This window comes from Dipodomys ordii, unplaced genomic scaffold (genome assembly GCF_000151885.1).
Source record: "Dipodomys ordii isolate 6190 unplaced genomic scaffold, Dord_2.0 Scaffold21, whole genome shotgun sequence".
Taxonomy (NCBI): domain Eukaryota; kingdom Metazoa; phylum Chordata; class Mammalia; order Rodentia; family Heteromyidae; genus Dipodomys; species Dipodomys ordii.
In genome coordinates, this window is record NW_012267237.1 from 3,522,438 (window position 1) to 3,540,260 (window position 17,823).

The following is a 17,823-nucleotide window of genomic DNA, read 5'->3' on the forward strand; positions in this document are numbered from 1 at the left end:
GCTTTATCCCTAGTGCCAAGCAGTGGTAATAGGTAACAAACGAGGTGAGCACAGATTTGCAGACATAGAGGTCAGTGTTAGAAGAAGCCCCAGGTACAGCCTGTGTGTCAGTGGCCTCTAGTAGCTGAAGTCTTCACTTTCATCCAAATTCATATTTTTTTAAATTTGTGATAGGTATTTCTCAGGGGAGCAGTCTTGATGAAGCAGATTTGCAGAGCTTTTAGCTGAAGGGTCAGATAAATTTGGGATATAGCTCATATATCTGTTAGACATCAAGCTAGGCACGGGGCTGGGGCAGAGAGGCAACAAAGAATACAGTGCCAGGATGGTTGTGTAGAGGATGGGGAGGAAGGGTCTGGATCATGGCGGCACTGCATTCAAGCCCTATGGCACTGGGAGGCGCTGCAGGGGAGGAGGCCGGTGGGGAGAGGGTGCTTCTGGAAGAGAGAGCCTCCTCACTGCACTTTAAGAGTTATGAGTATTTCTCCAGGAGCTATTAGACCTGGGGCCATCAGGCACTGGGGAAGTATTCATGCAGGCCATCCTAGAAGGGTCCTGGGTCTCTTCATAAGGAGTTTCCATTTTATCTTCAGCGCAGTGGGAAATCCTAGATGAGTCCAAAGGCATAGACTGTGAGATGTTCATTTGATTGTTTCTGTTTAGTCACCTTGCAGGGTGCCTGAGGAGAGCCAGAGGGATACTCAGAAAGCAGGAAGGACCATGGCCAAGGTCGAATTTAGTATATAGTGTACTTTTAGTTTGAGAACGTTAGTGGTCAGATGAACAACAGTTGATAGGTAACCCTTTCCATGTGATCTTCAGGCGCACCTTCGGTCCTCAGTAGAACAGGGTTCAGGAGGAGGACATTTATTATGTGAGGACAATGAGAGTGGGTGGGTGTCGGGATTTCTGGGCTTCTTTACAGAGAGGGTGGGGTGGGATCACACTAGAGATCCAGACATTGCCTGTTGGAAGATCCCAGAGCCTAGGGTGCACTCCTTGGGTGATTTACAGAATTCTCCACATGTAATTACACATGTAATTGATGCTGATTGTCATGTTTGGTTGTTGAACAAGTGTGTAATTCACATAATTTATGTTTTAAGGAAACCTACTTTGGAGAGTACACAGATTCCAGTGATAATGAGTTTGTCCCACATGAAGATTCTGCTGAAGATGATGACACAGCTGACTCACAGGCTTGTTTTGGCCTAGCCAGAAAAAATAAAGGAAATGGTACCTGGGAGGAGAAGCCCAAATCAAAAGAAACTGTCCAAGTTCTAAATAAGTTCACAGTAAATGAAGTGAAAACGGTTGGGTGTAAGACATTAGCAGCACCCCTGGGAGAAGCTTCAGCCACATCTGCTTTTGCTCAGGAAACGCGCTGGACGGTGCCACCAGACTTCGTGAGTTGCAGAGGTCGACTGGCAGATGAGGGGCTCGGGGAGAGGAGAAGGTCTGTGCAAGCTGAGCAAGTGCTTCCCGGCCCCTCCAGGAGCCTGCCGGCCGAAAAGTTGTCTGGCGGGCTGTCAGGAGGCCGGGAGGCCGAGGCTGGGAAGTCCGGTTTGTATTTCATGTCCCTTGGCAAGAGGCCTCTGAATGAACTCATTGGCTCTGATGAGAAAGCCTCGTCTTCGAAAAAGATAGGATCACCCCACTCAGAGTTTATCAGGTACACACTTGCTGATGAGTTTCCTTCCACATCAGGTGGTGTCACAGGTTGTGGCTCTTTTCCAAAGACACCTAGAGAAACAGCAAAGGAAAGGGAAGATGACCAAGAATCCACTTCAGAATCATCGGAATCTGAGGATGACGACCCAGGCGACGGGCTGGGTCCAGTGGGACAGGACGGTGGCGCAAAGTCTTCCTCGACCTCCATGTCAGTGTCTAATTTCAGTCACCCTCAGCCCTCGAAGCTACAGTATGTTAACATCGCAGATATGCTAAGTAAAACAATGCCCACCCAACTGCCTCATTCAGAACAAACACTACCAACTCGAAACCTGTTACTTGCGCAGTCCGAGCCACCAGAGCCCTCTCCGCAGGGAAGCAACCCGGGGAGCCGCTTATGTTCTTTGAGCCCAGGACTAGAGTCACTGACGTTTAGAAATCCGAGGAGCAGGCAGACAGCAGGTGCAAACATGGCAAAAGACACGACCAGAATCTCACTTTCTCATTCAGTGTTTAGGAAGATGACAAATGGTGGACAGAGTGAAAGCCGAGATCCTAAGTCGGCTTTGCCTTCCACAGGTTCTGAGTCTGGCTTGGGCGAGAGGGACCGTGGTTGTGATCAGAGCACTTCGTGGCACCACAATGATTCAGTAAGGAGAGGCGGTGAAGAAAGCCCAAGTGCTACCTCAGAACGTGAACCAAAGTCTGGTCATCAGCTAGAGAAGGCCGCGACAGCCTCACAAAATGGGGCATCTTCAGCCACACTTGAGCTGCCAAGAGAAAATGCCAGTCCTGCTTCTTTACTGCTCAGCCCAGCGTTGGTCACCATGGGACGGGCAAGTCCCGAGCAGGATCTGAGGGGCAGTGTGGATGTGGGACACCGTGAGAATGAGTTGACCTCAGCCCCAGAAGAGGGTGATAACCATGCTGATGATGTGCCTGCTGCGGAGTGTGTCGCGGATCCGGCCAAAACAACAGGAAACATCCAAGAAGGGCCTGCCCAGAGGAGCACTTCTCCAGAACTTTCTGTGTCTTGTAGCAAACTGGATTTTGATTGTCAAGGTGGTCCCGTACCAGCAGAAAATGTTGATTGTTCCACAAGTAGGAGATTGTCTTTCTCATCTGAGGATGCCCCCTGCCAAAGCCAGGACTCCAAGGAAGCCGCAGGGCTCGAGGAGGGGCCAGGCGAGGCTCTGGGCGAGGCACCGCGGCCCTCACAGGCTCCACCTGCCCCAGATCCCGACCCCCTCTGCCAAAGCCAGGACTCCTCCAAGGAAGCCTCAGGGCTCGAGGAGGGGCCAGGCGAGGCTCTGGGTGGGACACCGCAGCCCTCACAGGCTCCACCTGCCCCAGATCCTGACCCCCTCTGCCAAAGTCAGGACTCCTCCAAGGAAGATGCAGGGTGTGAGGAGGGGTCAAGGGAGGGTCCAGGCGGGGCACAGCAGCCCTCACTGGCTCCGCCTGCCCCAGATCCCGACCCCCTCTGCCACAGCCAGGACTCCTCCAAGGAAGCCTCAGGGCTCGAGGAGGGGCCAGGCGAGGCTCTGGGTGGGGCACCTCGGCCCTCACAGGCTCTGCCTGCCCCAGATCCTGACCACTCTGGGGTGGAGAGCGGTGAACTGCTTCCCACTGAGTCCACCAGGTCAGGGGACCGTCCTGCAGAAGAGAGCCCCTGTGGGCATGCAGGCAGCCCAGGCGGCGATGCTTTGGCTGTTGCAAACGATTCTGCTACCATGCGGCAGAGTTGTGAGCTTTCCAGAGTGACATATCCCGCACCTCCAGCTTCCCCCCAGCTGCACCTCCCCACGGCCACCGGGCTCTCCGGAGTGCCTTTCAGGACAGCTGAGGAGATGCGGGGCATCCCCAGCAGCAGCCTTCCGGGCACTCCAGAGCGGGGAGAGGAGAGCAGCACGGACGGGAGTGAGCCTTTCAGCTGCAGTGAAGGAGAGCTTGAGGGCGACGCTGTGGAGGGCAGCGGACGGCAGCAGATCGCCAGTGACGCCCAGAGCACTGCGGGGGGAATGGAGGGCGCGGCCCCCGCCCACCAGCCCGCGGTGGATGTGGGGTACCTGACCTTGGCTCTGCAAGACTTTAACATCAGTGCTTTTCCTGACATAGACAGACTTTCTACATCAGATGTTGCTGTGTTTCTTGAGAGTTGTCAGTTACAAGACTGTAGTTCAGGGGACTCTGTTTCGGAATGTTCCAGCAAAGGAACTGAGATGAGCAAAGAGCTAAAGCAAAGTGGAGTCTCAGGAGAGAAATGTGAGGAGCAGCTTTGTGAAGAAGAAACACCGGGCACCTCTGAGGAGTGGATTGAATCGGAAAAGGTTGACAGCTCCTTAAAAAGTCCCAGTCAGCTTGTCCAGTGTTCTTTGGAGACCCTGACTGAGGTTCTCACCAAGATTGGGCAGGAACTTCAGACAAACTGTGAGGACTGCGATGATGTGGACAGTGGTGATTTATCGCTCGTGAGTGTGAATAGCCCAGCTACTGAAGGTTTGAAAGAGAGTGGCCCCTCCGAGGGAGCCAGCGGCTCCACACCCCGTTCTCCAGAGCAGTTCCTGCTCGTCACTGAAGAGCATGTTGAGGACCGCTCGGGCGCGCTCAGCGTTGACCTCGCCGCTGGGAGTGCGGATGCTGGGAAGGATGGCCTGGCTGCACCTGCAGACTCTCCAGTCCCCGCCTCTGTCTCTGTGACCCAGTCCAGGATGGAGCAGAGCTCTGGTTATGAGTCAGAGACGTTTCATATCCACACGTCTTCAGGGACCTCCGAAGTTACGGACACACACGTGGAGAAGGATCAGACGGGAGGCCCCGAGAAAGAGGTGGAGCGGGCGGCGGGCGGCACGGCGGCCTCCCCCGCTGTGGGCCCTCCTCAGGCTCAGGAGGAGGCGGAAGCTGCCTCTGTCTCCATGGCTTCCACAGAGAATTCCCCAGAGACTGGTCACACAGCCCCTCCGTTTCAAGAACCTCCAAGTGGCAGTGCCTTTACAGCGGCCCAAGGGGAGGTGTCAGGCAACAGCCAGAGTGCCAATTTTGATAAAAGTCGCTTGCGTAATAGACCTGTTAAGCCTAGTATATGGATTAGTTCTCAAATATACGACCAGACCTTTGAGGCTCAGAACGTGGCATCTGATCATACGTATTATAACTCAAAACTAGAGCCATCTGGCAAAAATAAGATGCGATCCAAAATTTCAAACAAAGATCCATCCAACAAGCCAGTGAAGACTTCAGTGAGCAAGGGAGAAGTTCACACCGACATACCTGAGTCCCTTTCAGGAGAGAGTGGTATGAAAAGTCAGAGAGGTCAAACTCAGCCCGTTCTAGCACAGGCTGATACCTCTGTGTCCACAGATGGCCCTGTGGACACTCTGAGCAAGATTCGCCAGGAGGTGGGGCCCCCACTGCCGCCTCTTCTGGCCCCGCTGATAGCCACGCCCCCACGGGCTGCCCCCGTGCCCTCGCCCCTCCTCCCCAGTCCTTCCTCCCCAGCCTCTCCCCTTGGTAAGATTTCCCCGGCCTGTGAAATCCCAGTGCCTCCTCTGCTGTCTCCGTGGCCAGAAGAGCCCCTGAGCTCTTCCCCACCCGAGCCCTCTCCGTCTCCGTCTCCAGCAGCCGGTGGGAGGATACTGTCCTCTCCTTTGCAGTTCTGTGCGGCCACACCCAAGCATGCCCTTCCGGTGCCTGGAAGACTCCCACCCTGTGCCCCAGGCCCGGCCGCGGTGGCAGTGCCGCAGGAGAATTCTGTGAAAATCCTTGATACCATGTATCCCGAGTTGTCTGCCCGGGCCCGGACCCTCAGCATCCTCAAAGGCAACATGCAGCTGTCTCGAGGGACATCTGCCGACGGTAAGACCTTGCCAGGCCGAGTCAGCGCTCTCCTGGGGCTCAAAGCCATCACGTCCACATCCACGGCCTTTGTCAAAACAGGAAGTAGCTCTGGTGGTGACAGTTGCCAAGGTAGGTCGAGAGACTTGGGACCTCAGCAGGCCCCAGGTAGCAAAAGAACATTGTCAGCATCTGCACCGAGGAGTGCCAAACGACTGCGCCTGGACAGCGAGTCCCCAGAGCCGGAGCCCCAGGGGGACGTGGGGGAGGGGGTCCACGGGAACCTCCCGGAACACCCCCGACAGGCCGAGGTCACAGCAGGGGAAAGGAGCTCAGTGCTGGCCAGCAGCCCCGTTCCACAGCTGCTTGTGAGCCCCAGAGAAACTGTGGAGTCCCATGATCAGGCCATCCTGCATGCACTGAAGAAAGTGGCTGAGTCGTCCTTCGACCTGCTGCCTGTCATTAGGAGCCATGTCTACGTGGGAAACATCTCCAAGAAGCCTGTGATGAGAGACCAGGAGAAAGAGGTGGTCTTTGAGTTCAGCACAAGGAAAAAGGTATGTGGCTGTTTTTCCCCACGCATGCTCATAACTGCACGTCCTCAGAGGCAGCCGTCCAGTGTCAGCAGCTTGTGCAGATGAGCCTGAGGTCACCCCAGGGATCTGAAGGACTGTGAACTTAAATTTTTACCAGGGAAAAAGTATTGTGCCCTAAAATGGTTTGATCCTGGCACATGTGTAAAGGCTCAAAATGCTCAAATGGCTGTCACATAATACATCTATCAGTGCTGAGTGTGAGGACAGGAGGAGGGGGCTGTGGTGGTCTGCATGCCCTGCTCACAGGACCTTCTCAGCTGAGTGTGAGGACAGGAGGAGGGGGCTGTGGTGGTCTGCATGCCCTGCTCACTGGACCTTCTCAGCTGAGTGTGAGGACAGGAGGAGGGGCTGTGGTGGTCTGCATGCCCTGCTCACTGGACCTTCTAAGCCTTTACTCAGGTTCTAGTTACTGAGCAGGTAGCATCTTCTTTTGAAGATGGTCACCAGCACTTAGTGCCCATCCCTGGACCTTTGTGGTATATATGTTTTGTTTGTTTTTGACTGCTGTGTTCAGAAAGCAAGAAGAACATGAAAACTGTATATTTGAAAGGGTTTTCTTTCTTTCTTTTTTGCCAGTCCTGGGGCTTGAACTCAGGGTCTGGCCTCTGTCCCTGAGCCTCTTTGTGCTCAAGGCTAGCGCTCTACCACTTGAGCTGTACTGCCACTTCTGGCTTGTTTTGAGTAGTTTATTGGAGATAAGAGTCTCATGGACTTGAACTGGAATCTTCAGATGTCAGCCCCCTCAGTAGCTAGGATTGCAGGTGTGAGCCACTGACACCTGGCTTGGGTTTTTCTTTTGATATGGAATGAAGTCAAATGATCATTTAATACTCCTAATCACTAAACATATCACCTAGTGGCTTATGTTGTAAGCAGTATAACAACTTTAGGAAGCAAGAATGTGAATAGAAGTAGACTGGACCTAATGAACACACCGATTCTTTTTGCAAGAACCTGGAAATGGGGCTGGGAAGGTGGCTCAGTGGTAGAGCGCTTGCCTTGCATGCATGAGGCCCTGGGTTCGATTCCTCAGCACCACATAAGCAAAAAGAAAAAAGCCGGAAGTGGCGCTGTGGCTCAAGTGGTAGAGCACTAGCCTTGAGCTGAAGAGCTGAGGGACAGTGCCCAGGCCCAGAGTTCAGGCCCCACAACCGGACCCAAAAAAAAAAAAAAAAAAGAACCTGGAAATGATGACAATAAGGCAGTCCGGGTGTGCCCTGGACATCTGCTGTATGATCCACCACAAGGAACAGGCAGACCTGGGATGGCTCATTGCCTCCAGTGCTGGTGGCTCCTTTGCTGCTGTTGTACTTCTAGTCCTGTGCAAGTTTAGACACCTAATTGTGTGATACGTAGCTAATTTTAGAGATACTAGACATAAATAACAGTGTACTTTGCCTTTTTCCTTCTTCCAATCCAGCATTTAGCAGAACGCTTGCTTCGCTCCATTCTCTCAGAACTAAAACTTCAGAAGAAGTCTATAGATCCCAGTTATGTCCATGCCCTCTGCAGGGTGTATGTGGGCATTTGCCGGCAGCTTGGAGACTTGGAAAGAGCTCGCTTGTTTTGCTATAGCCTACTTAAGGAAGGTATGTTTAGATTAAAACATTTTTGTGTCCATTTTTATGTGTAGTTTTCTTCCGTTTATTGTTTATCTTTTATTAAAGTAGAGTTGTATTGTACGTCTACTAGAGGACAGCTTTGCTATTCTACCTAACTTTGCTATACCAGATTTTCAGTACAATTAAAATTACTTGTTGTCAGCACATTCAGTTCTACTTCTCTGTAAATACAGTATCTTTCCTTACTGTGTATTTTATTTATTTTGTTGTCAGTCCTAGGGCTTGAACTTGGCTTGGGCACTATCCCTCAGCTCTTCAGTTCAAGGCAAGTGCTCTACCACTTGAGCCACAGCACCACTTCCAGTTTTCTAGTTGTTTATTGGAGATAAGAGTCTCATGGACTTTCCTGCCCGGGCTGGCTTTGAACTGTGATTTCAGATCTCAGTCTCCTGAGTAGCTAGGATTACAGGCGTGAGCCACCGGCACCCGGCTTCTTACTGTGTATTTTAAAGTCCCCCCCCTAGTTGCAGTATAATGCCGGACTCCTCTTCCAATGGCTAGCCAGTGGTAATGGCAGCAGCTGTGAGATGGAGTCATGGTACACAGAAGGAGGGTGTCGGGGGGAGTACTGTGTCTTCCGTTTCTTGTAAGGAATGGAATCAGGAGCTGCTCCTTCAGTGCCACAGATCATCAGTGTCTGTGAATTGCTATTTCATACTATATCAGACAATCCGTGTAAAGGGTGCCCACTTTATTTCTATATTTGCTTCTTCAGTCACTGATTTATTTGTTCATCACATCATTATTATGGCCATCACACAGTGTTTGGAATTTTGTGGTGGCCAAATCAGATGCAGGTGTGACTATTCACAGTGACTGAAAGGCCATAGCTACATCCCAGAAGCTCACCGGCTTTACTAGTGCTGGGCAGTGGAGAGGGATCTGGGCCCAACCACATCCCTGTTTATTCCTAGCCGGGATCCTCTTCCTCTTTGCCTCCACCTTATCATGGCTCACTCTATGACTACACATAACTCCGCCTCAGTCTGTGTCCTCTATTCTTATTTGTCTTCCTGGCCTTAACTGGTCCATGTCATATGATAAAATTCATTTTGTCTTCTCACTCTCTGGGTTGCACGTTCTGAGAAAACAAATGTGTCTTCTCGTTTCCCTCTGCAAATTGTTGGTAACCATGCACCATCTACTGTGTGAATGATTGGACCTGGGATGGTAGCTTTGATAGTGTGAACAGAGTGGTAGTGCTCCTTGTCAAAGGACTTGCTCTGTGATGGGAAGATGCAGAGAAAGTGTGCAGTAAAGAAGGGAAGAGAGAATTCTAGGCAGGGAATATGTGTGCAAAATATTTTGAAAGAAATATCAACAGATGGAGTCAGGCTGTTAAAAACCAACAGATAAAGAGGTAGGTCAGAGAAAAATTAAAGAGACATGTCTTCATGACAAACCGGCTAAAAGTCTTCACAATGACATCAGAAAACTCAATCATTTTTATAAAATAAAGGCATTTGTTGACCTAAAACTCCCAGTGCTAGGCGTATGACTGATAGAAATAGACATATCCGTGTATAGCCCATAACTGGAAACAGATGTGGATCAGCAGGGGAATGGAAAATTGAACTGTGACCTCCCACACAATGGAGATGATCCTTAGCTGTAAAGGAATGGACTACATCATGAATGAGTCTCAGGAATTGTGCTGTAGAAAAGCCAGATGGAAAAGAGTTTGAGAATGAAAAGACATAGACCTCATAGTGACATAAGCCAATCAAGGATTCTCTGTGTCTGTGAGGTGTCCCAAACAAGGTTGGACAGAGCAAGTTGTGGTGATGGTTACCTGGGTTCATTAATTTGTCAAAATACATCACCTCTAAACTTAAAAGAATACATAGTTTGTTAATTTTTAGCAAGGATTTATGACAAAAGGATTGTCACAAAAATAGGGCATATATATGTTTTTATCTATGTGAATATATATACACATGTATATATTCACACATATACACATATATACATCCATTACATATATATATATACATATATATATATATATATACATATGGCTCATTACATCAAATATCTTTATAACTCATACCTCTGCGTTTGCATTCACCTTTTGCTTCTACTGCTATTTATTTATATACCATGTTTAAAAGTTAACTTCAAAAAAGTGGCCAAGAGGAAATAAGAGAGAAGGTTTGAAATGGTTGCTGAGGTCAGATCTTATCTGAGTATCCATTTATATGCCCCTAACCACAGGGCAGCTGTAAGGCTCTGGTGGGATTAATACGTTGTACTTGCGGCTTTAAAATTCACTCACTTGAGCATATGTTATTTTACTCTCCGGTTTTCTTTCTCATAGATTTTCCGGAGTCTGAGAAACTGGCTCTGTTTGTTGCAAACATGTGGCACGATGTGTTTGTCTCTCAGTCGGTGATTAGTAAAGCAATGCAGTTGGTTGCAAGGCAGCGTGCTAAGGGAGAGGTTCTCAACTGTTTGAGAGCCTTCCTCAACTGGGAAAAGGTGAGCTTTATTTTTATTTCTTACAGTGCCATGCTTGAGCACCGTACCTACATGATGCTGTGTTAGCTGTGTATTCATTCCTAGGCCATTTAGAGATGCTGTTCCTCATATTAGGTCCTATAAAATGCCAGTTTAGCATGATTGTGTCCAGAAAGAACAATGGAGCTGCCTTAATTTAACTTCTTTTTACACTCATTTATGACTGATGAAATTCACATACAAGTGTATATAAATCAAATGCTGTTGGAGCTATGAATTATTTAATTTTTACACAAATATTTAGAGAGGTGAAACGGTTGATATCCTCCATTTCTTCCATGGGTAGGCTTTTTCTTATTCTAATGTTTTATATTTATCTTTCTACTTAATGGAGCATGTTGTTCTAAATCTTTTTTTCTCACATTACCTTATATTATTTGATTTTTCTTTAGTTACTAATATGTCCAAGTAGGATATTTTATCTAATGAGAATCTGACGATATTAAATTTTTGGTTTTAGCTTTCAAATCGTTTTCTAGACATGGGTGAAGAGAGCTCAAATTGTTTCCTAGACCCAGGAAAGGAGAGCTCCAACTGTTTCCTAGACCTGGGAGGGGAGAGCTTAAATCATTTTCTAGACCTGGGAGTAAGCCTTGAGGAGGAGCACTCAAGTTGTTTACTAGGCACAGGAGAGGAGAGCTCAAATCGTTTTCCTAGACGTGGGAGAAGAGAGCTCTGATTGTTTTCTAGCTCTTTAGAGGAGAGTGCTTTCTAGTAACAGGAGAGAGTGCTCTTTTCTAGGGATGTAAAGTCAGTGTTTGAGAGGTCACTTGCACAGGACCTTCCATATCCAACATCACAGACACTCAGCCACACGTGCACGGTCCCTCTACAGGGAGTATTCTCTATCCAGAGTGATTCAATTGCAAGAATTAATTAGTTTGTTTTGCTTTTACTTTGAAATACTTGCAGACTATACATTGAGTCTGCCCATTCTGAAACTCTAGAATGCTCTGGAATCCAAAGCTTTTTGAGCATAATGAGCATGAGTTTCAGATTTTCAGGTTAGGAGTACACAACTCACAGTGCCATGTTTGGAAGAATTCTCTCTGTTGGCATTTTCAGAGTAACATCTCTACCTAGTTTATGCTGTGGGGTTAAAGCTCCTTCAGAGTATACTTTAGAAATGACTGGTTTAAATTGCTACTCAGTTTCAAAGTTGTAAAATTATTCACCTGTTACAATAGAATTTAAATTCATAAAGTATGTTCTAGTTGTATACCAGGTAATAGTTTCAAAGGTAACAGAGTTACTGTAGCCATTGATTTGTGTTAGGCTAACTCACATTTATCAGATTGCCCTCTTCTCAGTGATCGATGCTGTTTCTAGACTTCAGTATTTTAGGTGTGATTGATGTTTAAAGTAATCAGAAACTTAACATATTCCTCAAAACACTTCAAACTAAGCAACAGAATATTCTAAGCACTAAATCAACTTCTGAATGCAAAAGATCAAATTTAGAATGTAGGAAATGGATTCATTAAATATTCAGATATTGCCCACTGAACCACATTCTCCTCTAACATTTTTAGTTGCAAACATGATTCTAGTATCAAATGATCTATACCATAACAATAGTTAAACATCAGGTTCAATATGAGCTGGAAGTGGGAAGGCCTTGCCTGCTCCATTGATGAGTGTTTATTTACTGGAGAGAAGTGAAGATTTTGTCCCCAAAAAGACTTGTAGTGGAATGGGCAGAGCCACAGTAACCCAGATGTCTGTCAGCAGGGAAGTTCACCTATTCACGCTGCATCTACATGCAGCAATATCCAACAACCACACGTAAATGTGAAGCGTGCAAGATTTAATTATGTAGTACTGCCTGAGTCAATTTTAGGACTTTGTAGAAAAGGCAGACTAATTTCCAGTGCCAGAAAGAAAACAGAATTTAAAGGAAGTTGTAAGAATTTTTTTTGGTAACTAAGATTAGAACTAATGCTCTAGAGATAATGGTGGAAGCTTACATCTTCTCTGGAGTGCAGCCGGATCTTCTCTACCTGAGTGAATTTTGCCTGTAATTTTCAACCACTCCCATCTCACAGTCATTGTGTGATAACTATTATGAATAAGATAACCATAGCTTCTTAGAAAGATTTTCAAAACCTTCCTATTGGTGTTCAGTGAGGTTGCCAACAGGATGCTGTGTGGCTCAGGCTTTGAACCGCGCTTCATGATTCGCTTTTCTTCTGCTAGAGCGCGCCCATGGATGTGGGTGTCATGGTGTCGAAGCTGCTGCTGACCATACAGTTATGTCCAAAGACAGAGTTCCAGTCCAGCGAGACCTACGGTGAAGACCTCAGTGGTGACACGTGGGAATACATATTTGCCATCGATCTGCTTTGCTGCCATCAGAAATGGATTTGGACACATGATAACATTATAAGGTGGCCTGTTTTGCTAACTTAAAAAGCGTTGTTTTAATTGCAAGGTGGTCTATTGAATGTTAAGTGCTTTGGTTGTCTTTATTTGTGACACAAGGTGGTTGAGATACTTGCAGATAACTTCATTTGAGTGAGGGTTGATAAAGTTCCCCTAGAACATTGTCGTCACAAGCAGTTGCTTTAGTGTTTGGTTCTGTTCACTGCTTTTTGTTCTATTTTGTTACTGCTTCTCCCCAGCAGGAGAGACCTCAGGAACCGGGACTCTTCTTCCACATGTAGACTTGTGACCACACAAAGGAGGGTGTAGAATAAAGAAAGCATTCTCTTAGTATACCGATAATCTGAAAACATGCATAGGAACAGAAATATTTCAAATTACAGTTTAGCCACTCTTGACTTGAGACCAAATTCAGCCAGGATTCACCAGGATTCCACTGTTTGAGCTGTTCTCTGTCCATCTGTAATTCTAGCACTAGTTCTAACATGCTGCTTCTGAGAGGGTGGGGACAGTTGTTCTTCAGACACTTTCATGGGACCCTGTCTGAGAAAGGCTGGTTTAAGGGAGTTTGTGATATTAAAAAGCATTCCAAATGTAAAGAGTCGATAAACTAGGTCCCTGAAATACTTGAAGAATGGAAACTGTAGAAAGTGCCTTTGCAAAGATTTTTCTGTGTGCAAGGATGCTCTTTTACCCTAGGCATCCAATGCTAGGACAGGTTAGACATCCAAATATCAGTAGGAATTGTATCATGTAGAATAAGGTTGAGTTAAATGTACTTATCTAGTGTATATCTGTATTTAATATTAAAAATGTATAACTGTAAGTAGAATTTTTGTGCATTTACATGGAAAGTATTTCATCATCAGTTACTAAGTAAGTCGGTGTCAGAACCCTGTGGTCAGTTCCTGACTGAGTAGCTGAGCATCTGAGTCCTCTCATGAATCATGGGGCTTCTGTCCCCAGTGGGGAGAAGCCGACACCATCAGAATGTGAGAAAGCTCTGTACACAGTGCTCCCAGCCAGCAGCGAGGACAGCGTGGAGGATTAGGGTCTGGCGCTAGACCCACCTCTCCTCAGCAACTCAGGCCTCACCATGCAGTTGACCTAGAAAGGTCACAATCAGTAGTATCTGAGATAGCATCCTTTGGAATGTTCTTTGCTTTTCGTTTTTCCTTTGTCCACATTTATCATTTCCAACAATAATAAACACCATGCAAGAAAGAGAATGAAAGGAGGAATGGGCCTGATTGTCAGTCATGGGAGTTTGTTTGTCCTTCTATGTTGTGCTTGGGTTTGGACATTTCGGGTCCCTCTGGCTTGGCCCTGGAGTACCTGTGACTTTGTCTGACATCCACTGGTCCACTGGAGGCTCAGAGTCCATATTCTATCTCTTCCTAATTTGGTGATGTAAGGGTCACTATAGAATAAGGACTGTACCAGAGTAAAGACGCAGGTATTTGTAGCCCCTGTAACCAGTGTGGGCACGAAGATCCTGAGAAGCTGGAGAGGATCTGAGCTCCCAGTGCCTGTTATCTTAGGGAGAACGGGAATGCTTGCCTCCGCGTGCTCTCGGGACAGCGTGTGAGAACGTGCCTGCCTGCACGCCTAACCCCTGGGGAGGTGGGAGTCTGGAGGACTGCAGTTCAGAGCTAGCTGGGCTTCCCAGCTCCTGTTGTCCGGCAGAAAGCACGACTCATGGAGTACAGCGCCAGCTGTGAGCCAGCAGGCTGATCAGCGCGGGACCCCCGAGTTCAGACTTCAAGGCCCAGTACCAGCAGCCGCAGCAACAAAAACAGAACAGTTTTGCTTGATGTGCTTATCTCTTTCCGTGTCTTTTTCTAGTAAGGAGCTGTGGCCTGTAATGGATAAGTGGATAAAGTACAGAAAAGGACACGCCAGCATTGCCTTCACTCCCGACGTCATTATAGCCTCCGTCCTGAGACTGATTGGTGAGCCATCCCACCTTTGCAAACTACCCAAAAGCATGAGAACCAGCTAGGTGTTTCCAGGGTCCTTCTGGATCAGGAATTAGCCAGATTTCTGAGGTCATTACATAGTTACTGGCTCTCTGTCACAGCATTCAACCATAAACTATCTGCATGTTTCAAGGGTCATCCTTGATTAGGAATCAGCCATATATGCTACAGTCATTAAATATTTACTGGCCATGCCTGCATCCCAACCCTCAGAGTGTATGTTAACAGGCACCAGACTGGTTCCTTGGGGCAGACAAAGTAAGTACTGTGGGCCTCAGTTTCTCCAGATTTGAAGTCAAGAAGGTCACAAAAAGCATTTGCACACTCATCAGTTGCGAGGTTCACCAGGCATGCAATATAATATTGCAGTGTCAGTCCTTACCCCAGCGTGGGGCAGGTCCCAATCTGAGGACTCTGGGGAGCCAAGGGCTCTGTGCAGATTGTCCAGTGTCTGGATTGCACACTGGTGGCTGTTGGCTCTAGACTTGATGCCGGCCACCGCACACTCGGCCTGCCGCAGCCACTGCCCTCCACATTCAATTTGTTGTGTAGTAGCTTTGCTGTGTGCAAACAGATGATTCTCCCTTCCCACTGCACCTCCTGGAAGACAAACAGCACATCATTGAGTCTCCACACAATGCTCTTTAACAGCCCGTTCTCACTGAAGACGTCATTCTGCAGGCCTACAGCGCTCAGTGTTACAGAACAGAAGACATATGCTTGCAGTGCTAGGTAACATTGACCAGCATTTCACCAGAGACTTTATGTGTTGTTTGCTTTGCTTCAGGTCGATTAGGCCAATTGGGTTTGAAGGAAGGATTTCCAACTGCGGTGAAAAATATTAGCTCTGTGATTGGGACGTTCATACAGCATGCTCAGGACGAAGGTAAAACTCTTCCATTAAAATTGCTTTCCTGCCGCTTAGCCTGTCTTTCAGCCTGCTGCTTCTTTCCTGGCTTGTACCTGGGACGTGAGCCAGCGCAGCCAGCGTTAATATTTGCGTGTGTTCCGCCCCGGGCTTGGCCTCTGGATGCGCGGTCATGCGCTGTGCTGGGCCATGCCTCCCTTTCTCCCTCTGCTCTGCCCTGTCTGTCCTCTGGCCATGGCGCTGGCTTTCCACGGGCCTCCTGCTGGCAGTTGCTGACCGTGGGCAGCGGTGCTGTGCCCTGGCATGGACACTGCCACCTGCTTCCCGTGAGGAGGGGGTGAGGGCCGCCAAGTGGAGCCGCGGGGATTCCTGTCCCTGCTAACCAGCGGCACAGCCCAGAGGGTAGGCCATTTTTCCTTAGCAAAGCTTAGCTCAGAGTCACTCTCAAAAGCGAGTGTCAGTAGGAAGTTGTGAATTCAACATTAGAAGCGTCATCCTATGCCGGGCCTGGACGCATAGCTTATCTTGGCTGAGAGATCTTTGTCTGTAGCACTCAGCATGTCACTGGACCTGACACCACCAAGAGTCTCCTGGAGTGCTTCTCTCAGGCACCTGCCTGACTTAGGGCAGTGGCTAGGTACAGCCCATTTTTTCCCCAGTCTCAAGGGGATAGAGCCTAGCGAGTCCTTTTGCCAGTGGTGTGGACTTGCTGTGTTGCTGTGGCGGGCATTTCCCTTGGGAGGAGGCACAGCACACCGCACAGCTAGGGAGCCAGCAGCCGTCTGGGCGTGACAGGGTCTGCACGCCACACACCAACGCCCAGGGGCCATGCGGCTTGCTTCCGTTCAGGAGCCTGGAAGTGTCCTGCCAGATCTGAGTTTGCAGGTGTGTCTGCTGGCGGAGCCCTCACTCAGCTCAGCCCCTGCAGACCCCCGCTGTGGGTCCCCTCACCCCACCCCTGCATTTGGTTCTTACCAGTGCATTTTTGCCCATGGGCCCTGTGGAGCTCTGCCCTCCTTGCAGTGCTTGTGAGTTGGAGAGGAAGCTGTTAGAGCAGGAGCGGCGCCTGCATTGTCAGAACTCACCGTTGGATAGGGGAGGTTCTGTGCTGTGTGTTTATTTTAATACAGTTTGGGTGTCCTTAACACCCAGTTTACAGATTTTTTTCCTAATCTGTTTCTGGATGCTGATAGATCACCATGGGCAGAGATTGTCCAGTGTACATCTTCCATTCATAAAATTATTAAAATATTTGATAAAAATTACCCTTAGGCTATCCATGATGGTCTCTATGAAATGTAAATGAATTTCACATTTCCTCCAGAGTCCCATCCCTGAGTTCCGTGCTGTGCATGTGCAGGTGTGCCAGGGTACAGAATGCCTGGAGCAGTTGCCGTACGGAGCACTGGGCCACGCCCACTCGGTGGCCACGCACCCCTGGTGGTGCGGCGCCCACTTAGTGTGCCCTGTTGCACAGTCCCTTCTGCACGGCTGCGTAGAGTCCACTCTTAAGTAATCTAGACTAAATTAAGTAAGCTGAGCTTCAGTAAATTTTAATTAAATGACTCCTAAATAAACTTGTGCTAGAAGAGAACAGTGATGACACATTGTAAGTCGTCAACTAGCATTTCATAGAATGTGCACTGGGTGTCTAGGGGCAGGGTGTGTGCAGAGTGGTGTGAGCAGAATGTGTGCAGGGCTGGAGTGTGTGGAGAGCTGGTGTGTGCAGGAGGGGTGTGAGCAGAACGTGGGCAGGACAGGGTGTGTGGCAAGGCAGTGTGGGGCGGGGTGCACTCTTGTCCAGAGCCCGCTCATGAGCCCTGCCTGGCATGGGATTTCGCAGGGCTGCACGGTGGTGGCATCGTGTTCTCGAGTTCTCCGGGCACTGCGCCAGGCCCTGTGAGCTTGGCCAGTAGTATACAGCTCTTACAGAAATTTTATCTGCAATTGGCTAGCACTAGTATTTACTGCTGGAGTAGGAAGTGTGTAGATGACAGCATTAAAACTCTGTCCTGTGCTTGCTTGCTGTGTTACGATTAACCGGAAATCCCTTGCAGATATCCCGTGGGGCATCCAGCTAGCAGCCGTGTACGCCCTTTGTGATCTGAGCCCCAGCAACCCAGCACAGATCGCCCAGGTCCTGGAAGGCTGGCGCAGAGCGGCCTCCAACAGCGTGCCGTCCGCGCTCCTCGGCTACCTGGAGGAGGTGGGCGCCCTGGGCCAGGAGGGCGAGCCTCGCGCCACCCCGTGAGCGGGGAGAGCCCCACAGGCTCACCAGTCTCCCTTTGGATACAGACTGCGGCTCCACGCAGCACCGAGGCTACCCCCCTGACCCTGCTGCCCCCACCGCGGCC

At 48.8% G+C, this 17,823-nt stretch overlaps 1 protein-coding gene across 1 annotated transcript in view; it reads left to right on the forward strand.

Annotated features, from left to right (window-relative positions):
• Positions 1–17,817, forward strand: part of Ice1 (interactor of little elongation complex ELL subunit 1) — a 48,240-nt gene extending 30,423 nt beyond the window's left edge. Inside the window, exons 13-19 of the mRNA XM_013013880.1 lie at positions 1,107–6,062; positions 7,522–7,690; positions 10,041–10,201; positions 12,437–12,627; positions 14,468–14,574; positions 15,389–15,487; positions 17,527–17,817. Coding sequence (XP_012869334.1) covers positions 1,107–6,062; positions 7,522–7,690; positions 10,041–10,201; positions 12,437–12,627; positions 14,468–14,574; positions 15,389–15,487; positions 17,527–17,720 — 5,877 coding nt within the window. The 3' untranslated portion in view covers positions 17,721–17,817. The remainder of the gene's footprint in view (positions 1–1,106; positions 6,063–7,521; positions 7,691–10,040; positions 10,202–12,436; positions 12,628–14,467; positions 14,575–15,388; positions 15,488–17,526) is intronic.
• Positions 17,818–17,823: the final 6 nt, after the last annotated feature.